At 39.8% G+C, this 18,392-nt stretch overlaps 1 protein-coding gene across 3 annotated transcripts in view; it reads right to left on the bottom strand.

Annotated features, from left to right (window-relative positions):
* The window catches only part of ccdc102a (coiled-coil domain containing 102A), a 50,243-nt gene that overhangs the window by 23,973 nt on the left and 7,878 nt on the right, over positions 1 to 18,392 (bottom strand). For all 3 annotated transcript variants that reach the window (XM_007540864.2, XM_007540865.2, XM_016665321.1), the window contains exons 2-3: positions 2,497 to 2,931; positions 1,990 to 2,370 (exon numbers count right to left, since the gene is read on the bottom strand). In XM_007540864.2, the coding sequence (XP_007540926.1) occupies positions 1,990 to 2,370; positions 2,497 to 2,850 (735 nt within the window). In that variant the 5' untranslated portion in view covers positions 2,851 to 2,931. The remainder of the gene's footprint in view (positions 1 to 1,989; positions 2,371 to 2,496; positions 2,932 to 18,392) is intronic.

The raw sequence follows: 18,392 nt of genomic DNA, 5'->3' as shown, positions 1-18,392 counted from the left end.
TATTGAATTAGTATTCTGTCTAGTCAAAACGTCCCTGACTTGCGTAGCAATTTGAAAGTTTAATAAAACAATGAAAAATAGAGAAAACAAAAAAAAGGTTGAATATGCGCCACTTTCATGTTGAAAATGGTTTGATAATAATTTTAGCTTTTCAAAGCTGTTTTTAAGTGCATTCGGTTCGTCGGAAATGAATACAAAGGAAATTCTTTGCAGATATCAGAAGCACTCATAGTTTATGAAGTTTTGCTACCTCCGCATTTCCAACATTGTCAGGCTCTTTCTAATTTGCAGCATTTACTGGCAATTTTGTGAAGAAAACATAAAATTCTGCAGGCAACTGTTTGGACACCACAAAGGGCCTTCCACGTCACTCTAAATTCAGATATCTAAAATTGTAATTTTGACTAGTCATAATTGTGCTGAAGATATCTTAAGTCGTAATTACGGATATGTGTCCCGTCAAATGACAGATCCAGTGACGTCTTTTGAGATATCTTGAAAGGAATTTTGACTCGTCAAAATGTAATTACAGATATCTTAAATTACCATTCCGGATAGTCAAAATGTAGTTTTGTCTAGTCAAAATGCATTATTAGATATATGGAATGCAATTACGGATAGTCAGACAAAAACGAATTTATGTTAAAAAGGCTTGCCACAGCCGCATATAATGCATAGCGAGCTTGTAATGTGGGAATCACCTACTGGGATAAATCCATTCTCATGTCTCTTCTCTGGGTCTTTTCCCCTTTGCAAAGAAACTTTTCAAAGACATCTGATCCTTTTCTCATTTTGTTGCTTTTTTTAAACAATGATACAAGTTACATAAACAGTAACTAAACGAACGATGAGGCTTAAGGAAGGTAAAAGAGCAAAGATTACAAACAGGAAAAGGTTAAATACAGCAATTAGGGCAGATTACATGAGAAATTCTTTACAAATTGAAGTAGTCTTTAAAGCTTTAGTATTGGTACAGTACTTAAGAGAATACAATTATGAAGAAACATAGGCACAAAAAGCATTAAATTTGGGTTTCAATTTAAGAAATTTGCAGCTGTGGATATTAAATTTTGCTAAAATTAATATCAACTGTATAACAAATACTTTGGTTTTTGGAGTGTTTAAACAGAAAAAGCCACATAATATAGTTCTAAAGTTAAACGGTAGGTCTATTTCCAATTTTCTTTTTAGGAGTAAAAAATATATTTCCAAAATATCTGAATATAAGAGCAGTCCCAGAAAAGATGAGTGAGAGTCTCCTCAGAATTGTGACAAAATGCAAATAGAGGATCTACATTAGGGTGATATTTAAATATTTTACTATTAGCAGGATAACATCTATGTAGAATCTGTAGAGACACTTCTTGAATCGTATCAGTATTAAGTATTTCTTCAGCAATAACCAAACATCTTTCAAGCAAATATCATTAAATATATTGTCCCAAAAAAGTAGAAGCTGGTTTGCTTTATATGATCTCTTATTATTAGTTCTCTAATACATTTGTTATTAGTTTTACTCCTTAAAAATGGGTCAGAGTTACCAATGAATAATTGTTCTGTTAAGTAATCAGTGTGTTGTTGAACAGAGGATGACAATAACATTTTTCACCCCAGAAGGGATAGCATCAAATATGATTGCAAATTCTTTAGGCAGTACAGGAAAATTATATGTGGTCAGAAATTCATAAGAGTATTACCTTCTTTGTTGAAAAGTTAATGTACACAAACAATGCCTTTGTCAAACCATTTTTTTTAAGAAAAATAGATTTATGTTTAAAGCAGATGTCTTTGTTATTCCAAATGTAGTATTTGTGTGGGGAAAAGTTATGTTTATGTATTAAATTCCAGCATAGCAGTAGCTTTTTATGGAAGTTGGAAAGTTTAATTGGGAGTTTTTCAATACTATACCTAGAAATGTATAGTAGAAATATTTTAAACTAATACAACAACATCATATTAGTTGGTAGCACTGGGAACAAGGCCTCTCACCTTCTGCTGGCCCATCTTCTCTCTGTCCAAGTCCACATCCCTCACCGGTTCTGCTTCGGGAGACCCTGGTGGTCCCTCCTCAAACTTGCAGTCTGTTATGACCTTAGAGAGAGATGGTGCTGGGGAGGAAGGGGTAGCAGATGAGGAAGAGGAGGAGGAAGCACTGTGATGGAGAGGTGACAAAGGTAAGGAAGATGTGCCGGTAGCTGAGTAAGCAGTGGGGTCGCCCCGGAGATGCTGTGTCTCCTGGCGCAGCGCCTCGTTTTCGGTGGCGAGCTCCTGCCGCTCCCGCCGGACGCCGGTCAGCTCCTTGGTGAGGGTGTCCAGCCGCTGCCTCAGCTGCCGAATCTCATCCCGAGCTCTGTTCCGTTCTGCACGGACCTGACAAACAGAAACGGCACCACTTAACTAATGGCTTTCTGGACAATCATACTTGTAGTATGATACTACAGGTATGGACAATCATACATGTAGTATGATTGTCCAGGCTCAATAATCTCTCCCCACCTTACTCCACTTCTCTCTCCAGTTGGCTGTGCAGTCGGACCACCACCTCATGGTCTTTTCCATCTGGGCTGCCCTGGCCCGAGCTTCCTCCAGCTCCCTGAGCCTCAACTCCTCCCTGGTCTCCCAGTCACCTCCAGCTCCTTCACCCAGAGAGCCTAGACCCAGACCTCCAAGTCCAGGCGACAGCAACAGAGGGGGGCTGGAGCTGGGAGTTCCCCCAGTAGGGCTGGGCGTGTGGGCCAGGCTGTCTGGTGAGCGAATCCCCCGGTCCGACCCCAGACCGATGCTGCAAAGAAGGCCGCCTCCGGCTGACTTCCCGCCTTCTGACAGGTGGGGGCTGGGGCTGTGGTTCATTATGGCAAAGTGAACGACCAGGATAAACAGAGTGAAGGAACAGGGCGGATATTCAGGAGAGCATATCTGGACTGTAAAAACCTGGAGACACAGAAACAGGATACATAATAGCTAGCCATGGAAAAACAATTTTCCTGTAACAGTAAGTTGTTTTTCTGTCATTAGCACATTTATCAGTATAAAAGTGGTTGACTGACAGCGCTAAAACACTCCTCCTCACTCTCATTGATTGTTTTTGACCAGGAGTAGTGCATTTTTGCAGACTGCAATGAATATGGAATAACCAAAAAAGTTGTGAAGCTTCAAAAATTATCTTATGTATTGCCTTCTTTTATAGTGTGTATTATATCCACACAACAGGGCAGATCAGAAATGCTGCTTCTTAGAACAATACAAAAAGAAAAAACTCAACACTAGGGCTTGGCAAAATGTTTTTACATCAGGCTTCATGGCTACTGCACTAATATATCAATCAGCTTCTCTCAGCAGTAGTTGGCAATATGCTCTTTGCTGCCGAGTATGATAATTCATGCGGCTAAAACAAGCATTATTTTTTACATCAACTTATAAGTTACGAAAGTTTTCCGGTTAAAATCATTTGAAGGTTCAGAATCAGCCTAGTATTGGTCACATTCTCAGCTGAGAAAGACTCACCTGGAATAAATTAAATTTTTAGCTATTGGAATTACGCCCGAGACAAATTAATTTAATCAAAATTTGTCATGAAACTTTGATTCATGACAAAGTTTTATGACTTGGTCATGAAACTTTGGAAGGGGTGCACTCATTGCAGTTTTCTGGCCAATTGTCGATTACAGATCTTTGAAAATCCTTACCTGCTGATTTTGATTTTGGCCATTACTAATTTTTTCATCTGAAATGTTGCTAAATATAGTAAGAAAGTCGCTAAGTTGGCAACAGTGGGGTGAATATTGTTAACTGCAAACGTACAGACATGATCTGGTGGGCTGCTCTGTCAGTCAAACCTCTCACTGTAGAGTAGAAGAGGACAGTGGCTGATTTTTAAAACCTTTACTGATGTAGATAAGATCGTCTTCACATGTATTGGCCAGTCACCAATCAATGTAACATAAATGTTTCACTAACGTCACAAATCTTATTTTAGCATAGAGTGTTTTCTTCAGCAAAGTCACTGAGGAGGGATTCCAGAAGTGTGGAAGCATACATGTATGCTACATACTACATACTAAGCAATAGGTTATGGAGGACCAAAACCGACATAATAAGAAATAAAAGAATAATAAATATATAATGCTTAGATGTGCCTCTATTCCAGAACAGCTGAGTTAGATGATTGCATAATCTCTTCTGCAGCCGTCAAAAACTGCAGAAGGCTGTTAATCATCCACAGATTCAATCCAGGAAAGAAGGAAAAGACCTAGGACATGTAAGGCAGGTGAAACACTGATCTAAACCTGCTAATGACTGATTCAGGCTGTTGATTCTTGGATTGGTAACTGGTTAAACTGAACTGGACAATTATTACTTGTGCAGGATCTTTATCAGCATATAGACATTTTTTAATTAATTTAATCAACTTATTTGGAAATATTTGTAGTTAATGGAAGATTGAACCTCTCCTCTCCTTGGGCTGCCACCTTATCGTGGTGGAGGGGTTTGAGTGTCCCAATGATCCTAGGAGCTATGCTGTCTGGGGCTTTATGCCTCTGGTAGGGTCATCCAAGGCAGACAGGTCCTAGGTGAGGAACCAGACAAAGTGCAGCCTGAAGACCCCTATGATGATAAGTAACATTGGATTTAGTGTTCCCTCGCCCGGCCGCGGGTCACCGGAGCCATCTCTGGAGCCAGGCCTGGAGGTGGGGCACGATGGCGAGCGCCTGGTGGCCGGGCTTTTACCCATGGAGCCCTGGCGGGCTCAGCCCGAAGAAGAGACGTGGGTCCCCCTTCCCGTAGGCTCACCACCTGTGGGAGGGGCCAAACGAGTTGGGTGCATTGAGTGATGGGCGGCAGCCGAGGGAGGGGACCCTGGCGGTCTGATTCTCGGCTGCAGAAGCTGGCTCTTGGGACGTGGAGTGTCACCTCTCTGGTGGGGAAGGAGCCGGAGCTAGTGTGCGAGGCTGAGAGGTTCTGGCTAGAAATGATCGTCCTCACCTCGACACATGGCTCTGATTCTGGAACCAGTCTCCTTGAGAAGGGCTGGACATACTTCCACTCTGGAGTTGCCCACAGTGAGGGGCGCCGGGCAGGAGTGGGCATACTTGTTGCTCTCCATCTCGGCGCCTGTACGTTGGGGTTTACCCCGGTGAACGAGAGGGTAGCCTCCCTCCACCTAAGGGTGGGGGGATGTGTTCTGACTGTTGTCTGTGCTTACGGGCTGAACAACAGTTCAGATTACCCACCCTTCTTGGAGTCCTTAGAGGGGGTACTGGAGAGTGCCCCTCCTGGGGACTCCCTTGTTCTACTGGGGGACTTCAAAGCTCACGTGGGCAATGACTGTGAGACCTGGAGGGGCGTGGTTGGGAGGAACTTCCCCCTCGATCTGAACTCGAGTGGTGTTCTGTTGTTGAATTTCTGTGCTCGTCATGGATTGTCCATAACGAACACCATGTTCAGGCATAAGGGTGTCCATATGTGCACTTGGCACCAGGACACCTTAGGCCACAGTTCGATGATCGACTTCGTCATCGTATCATCGGATCTGCGGCAGCATGTCGGACACTCGGGTGAAGAGAGTGTCCGACATGAAGAAGCTCCTTGGTGGCAGGGCCCCAGGGGTGGATAAGATCCGCCCGGAGTTCCTTAAGGCTCTGGATGTTGCAGGGTTGTGTTGGCTAACGCGACTCTGCAATATCGCATGGGCATCGGGGGCAGCATGGACATGGATTGACAGACTGGGGTGGTGGTCCCCCTGTTCAAAAAGGGGGACCGGAGGGTGTGCTCCAATTACAGAGGGGTCACACTCTTAAGCCTCCCTGGTAAGGTCTGTTCAGGGGTCCTGGAGAGGAGGGTCCGTCGGATATTCAAACCTCGGCTTCAGGAAGAGCAGTGTGGTTTTCGTCCTGGTCGTGGAACACTGGACCAGCTCTACACTCTCACCCTGGTTCATACAGTACAAATCTTAACCTCATGGATGCTGTTCTTCCATGGACAATACTGTTGTTCTGACAGTCAAAAAGGAGTCAAATATGTTTGAAGATCTATCCCTCTTTTCTTAAATAAAATGTTATATCAATCCCATGTTGTCATTTGTAACCTTTTGTACACAGAGGTTTGGTAATATGTTAATGTAAGATACTTTTGAATGACATATACCCATGATACCCATCATCTGCCAATAAAATAGTGTTTAACACCAGTGAAGAAACTTTTAGTGGTATGTTATGATGCAGATCTGTCAGACCAAAAATATTAACATAAATCCTTAGCTTTCATTCAATATAAAATCAGAACAAATCTGAATATAGAACCACATTCAAATGATTGTTGAATCAACATTGATTCCTAACTGATTCAATGTAAAATCAACACAAATATGCATGTAAATTGACATACAGATGATGGTTGAATCAACATTGATATAGTGTCATTATGGTTGAAACTAACGTTGATTCATCATGCAAGTCACCGACCACTTTCAATTCCGTTTCAATGCCAGGCTTCAAAGTGGATTCCAAGTCTCTGCCTGACATTGTTTCAATGTTGTTTCACTCATATTGTGCTATCTGGGTAGCTTTTGTGTTTATGTTAGCAACGGGATTTGACACCTTCATTTGTCACACTCAGAAACTCTACCAGCCATGTACCGCGACAGAGGATTCCCGCCTCCCGTTTGTTGAAACCGGGGTGATATGAAATTTATGGTGCGGTTCGCCCATAAAGCTACATTTATACTGTAAGCATCAACTATTCAGCCACCCACTGTGTTCAGTCTATCTACTTACCTGTATAAATACTCCTGCAGCGCTCTCAACCAGCAGCTCCTGGAGGAAAAAGGCTGCCGTACTCCAGGCATCGCATTCATTTTAAGGATGCTTATTGGTCCCCCGAAAACAACAAAAACCCGGTCATTATCAAAACAAAATCCCCACGGCCGAACTTGAAAATTGGACATTAAGATGATAAAACTTAGCTTTCGTCAACAACTCAGAGGCTCAAGTGAGAGCTCCGCGCGATGCAGATAATGGCGCGCTAAATAATACAACATAAATTAACCAAGCTTTGAGGCAGATCAATTTTCCTCAAGGAATTTTAATAATCGAGGTACTTGAATCATCTGAGGAATCGTTTCAGCCCTAGCTAGCGCCGACTAAAATGGATGACTCCGACTTCCTGCTATCCTAGAACTCTGTCCCGAACTGCAGGGTTTGCTGCTTCGCTTCGGTAACGGGATGCAGAATGTGAATGGTAAGTAACCCTCACAAAATTACACCGTTTAACAGCTACTGAAGCGTCCACCCTTTTTTCAAATTAGAAATCTTACACAATTTATGACGACCATCAAATATCTTGTCTGCCGTGGTCTATGTTATCATAAGTGCATAAATGAGGCTTGTGCAATATGCGCTGGTTAACAAATTCTTTATGTTGAATTCGTTAACCAGCGCACTTTTATTGCGTTACATTAAGCGTTGCAAAGTACCAAATGTATCTGGAGGAAATGTGTTAAAAACTGTCAAGTTATGCCTCCGTGTGTATCAACTAGTATTGAAGCTACAGTGGGAAAGCACAGGACCGCTGCAAACAGATTATTTATTTACCTAGCACATAATCAATGATGAGGGAGGCAATGTAACTCTTTAATATACATCTTCTTCCAGATGCAAAATTAAAAACCAAGCTAGTAGATCACAGGCTGAAGTAGGATATTCACATAATTTGTCTTTTTTTTATGTTAATTGGTGTGTTTGTCTTCTCTTTAGTTTTATATCGAATTATATGTAATATGCTTTTTACTATGTTATGTTATGAAATTAAATTATGAAATAATTCCGTGTTCTAGTATGACCAGCAGAGTGCAGCTAAAGTATTCATAAGTGATGCTTTAGTAGCTGCTAAACGGTGTAATTTTGTGAAGATTACTTACCATTCACATTCTGCATCCTGTCACCGAAGCGAAGCAGCAAGCCGAGAGAGTTCTGAGATAGCAGGGAGTCGGAGTCATCTGCTTTAGCCAGCGCTAACAGGGACACGTCTTACATTGTTCATCTTTGGGCCCCAACCAGGATGTTCATGTGAGAAAACTTAGACTTGCCAGCATAAGTTTGAGAAGTGCAACCAAAAACAAAAAGAAAATCGCAACCAAGGATTTCTGACATGCACAAACAAAAGTTTGTTTTGCAAATAACTTTTTCACTTCATGAGACAAAAAAATAGTGATTTTAATTTAAAAAAAATTTTTTTTTAAACAATTTCTTTTTGCTTTAAAAAAATCATTACAGTTCAAACAGTTTTGATCACAGTTTTATTTTTTTTATTTAAGATTAAATAATTGAGAAACAAATGCAACTCTATAAACCCTGGTCCTCAAGGCACACTGACCTACATGCTTAAATGTTCCCCTGCTTCAACACACCCCATTCAGAAGATTGCAATTCAGCCAAACCCTGTTTGTTAACCCGGTAACACTTTATTTGAAGGGGGTTGAATAAGACTGTCATGACACTGTCATAAACATGACATAACACCTGTCATGAACATGAATAAGCCTTCATGAATATTTATGACTGTTGTCATAAAGCGTCATTCNCAGCATAAGTTTGAGAAGCGCAACCAAAAACAAAGAAAATCACAACCAAGGATTTCTGACATGCACAAACGAAAGTTTGTTTTGCAAATAACTTTTTCACTTCATGAGACAAAAAATAGTGATTTTAATTTTTAAAAAAAATTTTTTTAACAATTTCTTTTTGCTTTAAAAAAATCATTACAGTTCAAACAGTTTTGATCACAGTTTTATTTTTTTTTATTTGAGATTAGTTTTTTTATTGAATAATTGTGAAACAAATGTAACTCCATAAACCCTGGTCCTGAAGGCACACTGACCTACATGCTTAAATGTTCCCCTGCTTCAACACACCCCATTCAGAAGATTGCAATTCAGCCAAACCCTGTTAATTGGGGTTAGAGTTAACCCTAACCCCAATTAACCCTAACCCATAAGCGCTGAAGCAGGGGCATGCCTAAAACTTGCAGGGCAGTGTGCCTTGAGGCCCAGGGTTGAAAAACACTGGATTAGACATTGGCATTTCGATCATTAGAAATCAACCACAAAACAACATTGTTTCAATGACATATTTTCATTTTTTAATTAGTTGGCTAGAATTAAATGATTGTTTGATCCACTGTCAATTGTAGTTCTTAACCAATAATCAAGGTTTTTGACCATAATTCAACATTGAATTACCATAGTTTGCTATCTGGGTAGATTTTAATCTAATGTCTAAATTAAAATCTAAACACTAAATTTTAATCTCAGTGTCTGAGCAAAGCTACTAAACAAAAGAACATCATATCACATGGACCCCCAGGTATATTTATTCAACAAGAGGTTCTAGTGTTGTAAATTATACAGTACATTCCTGAACCGTGACTAAACTGTCTTTATGGTGTATGTAAGGGATACACCCTACAAGCCAGCACAAATACACACACGCGCGCATGCACACACACGCACATGCTATGCACACAGACTGTCTAGCTAACCACTAGTTTCACATAATCAACCTACCAAAGCTATAAAAAAAACATATAGACTTCAAAGTCTATTGACAGTTTGAAATATTCAAATACTTGAAGTGACTAAAGAAAAATTTCTAACACTTGAAAGATAAAGTCCAGTGTTTTTAGGGAGATCAGTATTGTTGGGGTTTTTTCATTTCAGTTTCTATTCACATTTTCTGTGGACATGTAAAGATAAATGAGACATATTAAAGCCTAAAAAGGCCACTCTCACTGTACCCATGAAGAGAATATAAAGAGGTGTACATATATAGTAATAAATTAACAAAAAGCAAACAAAATACTTTGGTTGCAAGTGTCTAAAACCTACACGTCCTTTGGTAATGGTGTTTTAACTTTGTTAAGTCTCTTCTTTGGTGCCACAGTGTACATTTTTTCCCATTTATTCATAAAGATGTTTTCTTTTAGTCTGAGAATGAAGGTCATTTCCTCAGTCACACAAATTTTATTATCAGGTGTAGCTGGCAGAAGAGAGTCGTGACACAACAGCATTCATAACAAATGAAGGACTATCCAGATTCTGTGGAGTTCCATATGGACTGCGTTCAGCCCCAAATGCATTTTTCAAACTCATGTCCCTGGTGATCAAAGGCCTCAAAGGGGTTCAGAACTACCTAGATGATGTGACAGTTTATAGGTGGCTCTGAAGGAAGTGGGCCTCAAGGACAATACGGAAAAGTGTCATTTTAACCAGGAAGGTCTGCAGTTCCTGGAACACACAGTGTCAGCCTAGGGTCTTCTATTGAATGAGGACTATCTTAGAGCAATTACAGAAGCCCCAGAACCTAATGATGCCTCTACTCCATCCATGGTGTTCAAAGTTTGTGCAAAACTATGCATCAAGGATGGAGCCCATGTGTGTTTACATACATGATGATGTATTCAAGTGGACTGAGGCTGCATAGTCAAGCTTCAACAAGGAGTGCATCGTGAACAGCCCAGCACTGACCGCATTCGACCCAGGGCTCCCAACCACTGGCTCAACAAATGCTTCAAATTATGGTTTAGGGGCCATACTCATGGATTTTCGCAACTACACTCCTTTGTGTAGTAGTCTGGTTGACTACTACACAAAGGAGCAGGAGGCTGCTTTCACACCTACCATTACCAGCACACAGCAAAAGCAATCACAGTGTTCCTGTCCACATTGTTTTCCAGGCTTGGAAATCCTACACATTCCAGTAATAATGGAACATTACAAATAACGTTAAAAAATTAAAATGGTTGTTTAAAAAATTAAAATGCTTGAAGAATGCAGAGTGACTTAAATGCACTGAGAGTGTTCATATTTTAAGTTCTTTTGCAAATATATACTGAGGAAGTGGGATTGTTTGATACCAACTCTTAAAAATGTTTAGTCAAATTCAGCTTAAAAGTCAGACATCATTATAAAAGATACATTTTATAAAATATTTAACTACCAAGTAAAAGAGCCGTTTACACTGCTTAATGAATGAAGCAGCTGTTTAAATATGTATTATGTTTGAATTTAGGAGATTCATGCTCTGTCCCAACTGGTAAGCTTCTTAAACAAGAGGGGAAATATGTTGTGTATTCAATTACTATACTTCAACAGTAGGCGTCATCATAACTGCTATCCTGACTGAGAAGAGGACTAGTAAAAAAGGTTGAATAGAGTTCATATCAGAGTTTTGCCATCTTTCTTTCTATGTGCCTGTTTATTACGTGCACACTACAAACTGTAATCAAAATAAGTTTGGGTTTCCATTAATTCAACCCGGTTAAAAATTTAGGCACAAATAATGCAGTGATTACGCATGTAACTGCCAGAGGCCTGGGAGAAAAATATGAAAAAAGCATTCAAAAGTATTGCCCCCATCCATAAAAATTTTTCCCTCGAGAGTTATGAGAGTTCACAGTCTTTTAGATAAAACGCCAATGAAACGTGGCTAAAACACCAAACACAAGGATCATCTATAACTATCATCACACTGGTATGAAAACGCAGCAACATAACAGCAGTGTCAGTTCTGAACTGTTAAAGTGTATCTATTTGTGTTGAAGTTATCAAAACAGAAGTGGGCCTAAAACATGACTCCACCCAGTGCAGATGCAGCTCCAGCGCTGGGCTGCCACATCTGGAATATAGATCACCAAAAGCCAGGCTCCGGTATCACAAAGCTTTTCTCAGTCAGTCAGTGCGTGAGCGTGTAGGTAAGGTTTGGAAATGTTAGTAATTTTCAACCACTTCTAAACACCCACACATAATGACACACAGAATGTCCAAGATTTAGGCAGAGATTCTGGTTTACGTTTTTGATAGTGCGTAAGCCATTCCTAACTGTGGTCTATGCACACTACCAAAAGGAAAGAAAACTAAACTAATGCAATAACAAATATACATCACAAAGATAAACACCTATATATGAAAAATCTAACCAAATAACACAAACTGTGGAAATGACTTTAAAAAAAGCTCATAGTCAAACAGGAGCTTTTAAAAAGTTTCCAGAAGTGGAAGCTTTTGGACTGAAAACATTTCCCTGCAGGCTCCAACTAAAACTCTGCTGCTGGCCATAATTACCAGGTCCTAAACAAATGCAGCTAAATGCAGACAGACACACCATCTACCCATCTGGATGGAAAGTCTTGTTATAAAAAGACTTTCCATCCAGTCTTATGTGCTCAGGTACACTTGGGTAATTGCCTATTATTTATTTATTTATTTAACTTTGATTTAACCAGATACTCACCATTGACATTGTGCCACTACCTATCAATGCCATCTCTCCCTTAAAATAAAATTGCGCCTGGGTAACAGTCAACAGGATAAAGGTACACCTGCGTGTGCCTTTATCCTGTGGATTTGGTCACTAGTTAACCGTCTCTCTCCAGTCAATCTAAATGTAGCCTCTGCTACCCAGAGATTGTGCTTTAGGTGTTTGATCCAATTTCCAATTAAAACCATACTTTGACTGAAAAACAACAACAACACAATTTTATGGTTCCATATTAAAAAGTAAAAATGCACATCAGTGAAGAAATGGACCTTATGTTAATGCTGTGTACAAATTTAAAGAATATCAAACATCTGGAGGTGTTTCATAAGGAGCGTTCCCCCAGCGGGAGCCTTTTCCAGGTAAGGTTTTTTTGGGAAAGGTTTTCTACACATTCCCTTTTCTTGAGAAATTAGAGATAAAGGCTGGGAACTACCCCAGAAAACGAGCCTGTCAAGGAGATAGTACTCTTTAGATGGACCTAGAACCAATGATGGAGTTTTGTAGCTAACATTCTGACTATTGTAATTAAATATTCTTAGTATTTTAGTCGACTCCCACTATAATTTAATTTTAACATTTTCAACAGGAGTAATTGATGGTGGTACAGTTAGTAGCACTGGTGACTTGCAACTTTTGAATCCTGTCTTGGCTTGTTTTAGGTACTGTGATTTCTCCCCACAGTTCAAACCCAGTTGTCTGCAGGTTTGAGTATATGTGTGTCTGTCTGTCTGTCTGTCTGTCCAGGGGACTTCAAGAAAAGTGGGATTTTTGTCAATATGAAGCCATATCAATTGCCATGGAAATTCAGACAAACTCATCTCAGCACTGCTGCTTCTGAGGTCCAAATGATTTATAATTGTATTCTTAGTGTTGTGATCTAAGAACATAATTCACATAATCTTATGCTTCAATCATTTAAGTAATAGACTTTATAATAGAAAAGAAAGTAGTGCAATTCATCTTTAATTCAATAGTGATTTAGCTTGGTAGGTCTGAAGAAACAAAGTGGATTCAGTTTTATGTCTGGAATCTGAAATATGAAATGCACAAATTAATAAAGCTTTGAATATAATAATAATAACAATTATTATTATTATAATAGTGAATTCAGTGTGGGGTAATGAGCAAAATATCCTGCTACTTTTCAGAGACACCCTATCCCAGAATCACACAACAGATCAACAACAGAGCCAGTCATCACTAAAACTTCTCTGAGAGGTGGTGATGAAAACAAAGGGAGGAAGAGGCTGAACTAAGAAGACAAGTAAATGAAAGTTGCAGTCTTAAGGACACGCAAGGAAGGTAAACAAAGTAAGAGAACTGGAATGTGTTAAAGCAACCAGAGAGAGTAAAGACACACTGTGTGCCTAAAGCAGAGGGCCATAGTCCTGACCTTCAGAGCCAACATTTCCACACATTTTAAATGCTTCCTGCTCCAAAACATCTGATTCAAATAACTGAATTATCTCCACATTTCAATCATCATCTGTTTACAAAAACAAAAGACTGCCAATAGTGGTTTGAATGAAATGCAAAAAACCCCAATACAACAGCAGTCAGAGCTGGAGTAAAAGTTTCCTGTTAAGTTTGAGCTGCATTTGTAAGAAAGCAGTCAGAAACACAAAGACCAGTTCTCCTTGTACACCCTGACAATGAGAGGGTGGAGCAAAAATATTGAGGATGTTGATATTCCACACAGGAAGACCCTCTGGACAGAAACAGACCACCACATACCAGAACAACCCAGTCAACCCAATTTTCTTGAGGGCAAAGCAGTAGCTTTGTCTAAAAACTGCAGTCAGCAAACTTTTGAAATGGTGCAAAAAGGAAAAAGCAAATTAGGCAAGTTTCCATCTACTCGTTTACAATAACTCTGAAGAATTTGAATTAATTTGAGTTACAACATTTAATTTCCCTTTGGGATCAATAAAGTATTTCTGAATTTGAATTGGGAGCAAATCAACCAGGCTACACAAAGAATAATTTCATCAGAAATTACGTGTGGCTGTAACAAACAAGATGCAGAGGTTGCAAACCTGCATGCACCACAAAATGGAGAGAGTTCTCCCCTCCAAGCTGGAGGTTTGGAGAATTTTCTCAGGATCTGGCACCAGTGGATGGGAGCATTCACCACGCAAAAAATTACTCATGAAACATGCTTCCATCTCCCATTTTCTGCAATGACTCTTTCAGTGAAGCCAAAAACCATCTCAAGTGAGTGAAAAACCTTTTTGTGAAACTGAGGACATATTTTTTTTAAATTTGACATTTCCACATTTTCTAATGTGACACTTTGAAATGTGCATAAAAATTATTGATGGAAACAAGACTATAGTTGGCTACAGTGCTGAATGTTTACTCGATCGAGGAGTGGCTGACTTCATGTTTCTATTTCCATCAGGTTTTCAAAGTGTGACATGAGTTGTAATTGCCTCACTGAGCATGTAACTATGGTAAAGAGAAAGGCCAGATGTTTTATTTTTGTTGCACATCCATTAATATCAAATCAGAGCAGTTTGTAATGTCACTTCAGTATTATGTATGTATATTGCACTAATTTAGAAATGTGAGAATGATTAGTATTAAGAAGGCACAATACATATGGTATACAGTAGAAATGATAGAAATTTGGCCTACGATAGAGAGCAAGCATTTTGTTTTACCACCTTAAAACAAAGCATACATGCTTAAATACCAACAATGCTGCCAACTACAAGTTCCAGTCACAAACAACACTGGGAAGAAAAAGCAGGATTTGACACAGACATCCATTACATTAAAGTTATTGTGTTTTTATATAGAGATATTTTTTTCATTTATTTATTTAACTTTGAGTATTTAACTTTGAGTACCAGATACTATACTATTATGCTGCTGCCTATCAATGCTAGGCAGCAGCATTGAAATTGTATTTCAATAGGCATTGTGAGGGAGGTCCCCCTTTTATTTTAAGGGGGACCTCCCTCACAATGTCTATCATTGTGAGATGATAGGCAGCAACATAAAACACAAGTTACAAATATTACCTACAAATAAGATCCACAAAAGAGGGTTAAACAAGTTTTAACACATAATGCATACATTCCAATTAGTATGTGATTTTTTTTCTCCCTTTCTATTGTAAGTTTTATACAAATCATATTGTGATATACCACCACCCATCACAATATATGTTGTGATATGAATTTTATGCCATATCGCACATCCCTATACAGTATATAGCTTAGTTGCATACTGTCACTATGCGACATCCACCTAGGAAATATTACAACTTCAGGTAGGAACATTGCACCTCTGATGACAGAACAATGGCTTCTGACCTTCTGAATGTCTGAGCTCTATTCCTGGTAGCAGCGAGAGGTGATGGTCTTCATCACCCCTCTGCAGCCATCCCGCATGGTGCTTTGGAATCACATGAAGCAATATCTCAGAAACATGTCACCGTCATCTTAATGCAAAACCCTGATGAGGAAAAGCATTCAACCTGTGCTTTAGCAAAGCTCACTGATTTTCTAACACTGACACACCTTAGTTAGTTGTTATTGTTAACTGACTAATCAGTTCTCAGAATCACTATAAGGTGAAAAGATTTCACATTTTGGAAAGTGAGCGGATGTGAAGAAAGAGCCAGCATGCTGTCCCAGGCAGCAGGTGAGCTGTGAGAACCAGGAACACATGGACTGGATTTCAGCTTCTGCCTCCACAACCCATTTGTTTCCATGACAGCCACACACAGGAGTCACCTGTCAGGGTAGGTGCTGCTGGCACTGGTGTGTTTGTGTGTGTGTGCTAGGAGGACAGAAGGAAAGATGGAAATGGTGCCAGTGCTCCACTGATCTGTGTGTCTGCTGCTCCATTAAGCCTCACATCCCTTTCTGTTGAAATCTTCATTCCTCCTGTCAATTTCAAAACAGGAGTACAGTCATTTCTAACAAAGCCTAAGGAGGGACCACATACTTTGATTCTTTTACTGGCTTGCTGCAGCAGTGTCTAAACATCCAGCATGACCTGAGTGAAAGATGGGAAAAGGTGGTGCCAGATACAGATCTAAATAAATAACATAAGAGATTATTTGGGGCAGAAATAGGTCTCATCACCTTGGAATATTGAATTGGAAGGGGAAATGGTAGTCCAGCCCACTGTTCAGAGAGGCCAAGCTGACGGGGGCTAGGGGAAAGCTGTGGTTACCAAAACGGAAAGAAGGTGATGACATTGAGCAGTACCTTGACTGGCTTGAGGCTGAATGGACAGTGAGGCTGATTCCATACCTGTCAGGAAGGGCTTGAGCAGCCTATGTAGCCATGGCAGCAGAGGACAATGGAGATTACAAGAAAGTAAAAGAGGCCATTTTTGCCAAGTATGACATCAATGAAGAGGTCCATGGACAGCGGTTCTGGGCGCCTGACATCTTCCCAAAGAATTCTACAACCAACTTAAGGACTTGTACAACAAATGGATCCAACCAGAGAAGAAAATCAAAGCACAGATTGAAGAAGCCATCATCCTGGAGCAGGTTTATCACTCTCTGACTCGAGAGAGAAAGGGGTCCAAAGTCAGCGCAAGAAGCTGAGTGGAAACCTTTCAAGCAGCTTTACCCTGTGTGTGGGACATGGACACAGGGTATGTCCCACAATAGACCCCGTTTCTCACGCCGCCCACGATCTTAGCACAGTGCTCAGAAGGAGCACAGTAGATGTCATGGTCAAACAGCGAGGAAACGCCGTGGTGCTCACTTCTGGCTTTCTTTGACATTTGAAATTTAATGGTACAGCTTGGTACAACTTCAACACAGCCTGGCTTCGTGTAAAAAAGCACAGCACTCTCTCCCTCCCAACCTCTGTTGATAACAGTGCTTCTCTCGTCCAGATCACACCCCATTCCCTCTGCTCATCCCTTCACTCGGTCGTGTCTCTTGGTTCCACCAAATTTTCTGGAATTTTTCCAAATTTGCCATGGGCGAGGTTTAGCTTTCAGAGATTAGTTACACTTTGAAGAGTCATGGCATGCTTTCAAAATAATAGCTGTAAGTTTTTAGCAGTTTAATGGTTTTCTATTAATATAGATTGTCTAGATAGATTGTTCATATCTATACATCAACATAGATAGATATAGATCTATTTAGACCAGTGTTTCTCAAACTTTTTCAGGCTGAGGACCACTTAACCCATTTAACCAACAGTCATAGACCACCTAACCTGGAAGTTTATTTAATATTTTTTAATTAAATAAAAACAACAATAGCTGAAAGCAGACTATGATTTCAAGCAAAGTCATAAAAAACAAAGAATAGCTCTTCTGACTAACTGGAGCAATTCATACCGCTAACCATTCAAAGGAATGATGATGTGTCAATTATGTTGAACTGCCACTAAATATTTCACAGTATTATTTGCATAATAGTGACCTTGACTGACTTGAGTCAAGGTCACTTGAAGCTTCACTTCTGGAGTCCAAGTTTTTAGCTTTCTGCAACATTGTCTCAATTACACAAGTAGTGTTGGTGTAATGCTCTAACAAACTTTTGGCAATGTTGCTTTAATTGTTTCACAGAGCAACCACAGAATAAGGTCTTTGGATTTTTTTCAACCATTATGTATGTCCACATTCAAACTATTTTACTGACTTGGTCCTGTGATATTTTGAACCTCTGTGCTAAATCAGCCATGACAAAGTTCTGTCTCAGCTTCATCAAGGTAGTCACAATTTGGTTCACCACAGGCATTGTTGAAGCAGGAGCCAATGGTTTAAGGCAAGACATGTGTGAAACTCTGAGTGGAATCCCTGTGAACAAGAGAGTCTACATCAGTCAAAATAATATGGAGTGAAAATTGTCTCAAAATATCTGTGCGTGTGTAAAAAGATTTGTGTGTGTGTAAAATGATTTGTGCGTGTGTAAAAAGATTTGTGTGTGTAAAATGTTTTGTGCGTCCGTAACAGGATTAGTGCGTGTAAAAAGATTTGTGCGTGTGTAAAAAGATTTGTGTGTGTGTAAAATGATTTGTGCGTGTGTAAAAGGATTAGTGCGTGTAAAAAGATTTGTGCGTGTGTAAAAAGATTTGTGTGTGTGTAAAATGATTTGTG

The sequence above is a fragment of the Poecilia formosa genome, unplaced genomic scaffold (genome assembly GCF_000485575.1).
Source record: "Poecilia formosa unplaced genomic scaffold, Poecilia_formosa-5.1.2 Scaffold569, whole genome shotgun sequence".
NCBI classification, from domain to species: domain Eukaryota; kingdom Metazoa; phylum Chordata; class Actinopteri; order Cyprinodontiformes; family Poeciliidae; genus Poecilia; species Poecilia formosa.
This window is presented reverse-complemented; position numbering and strand designations above follow the sequence as displayed.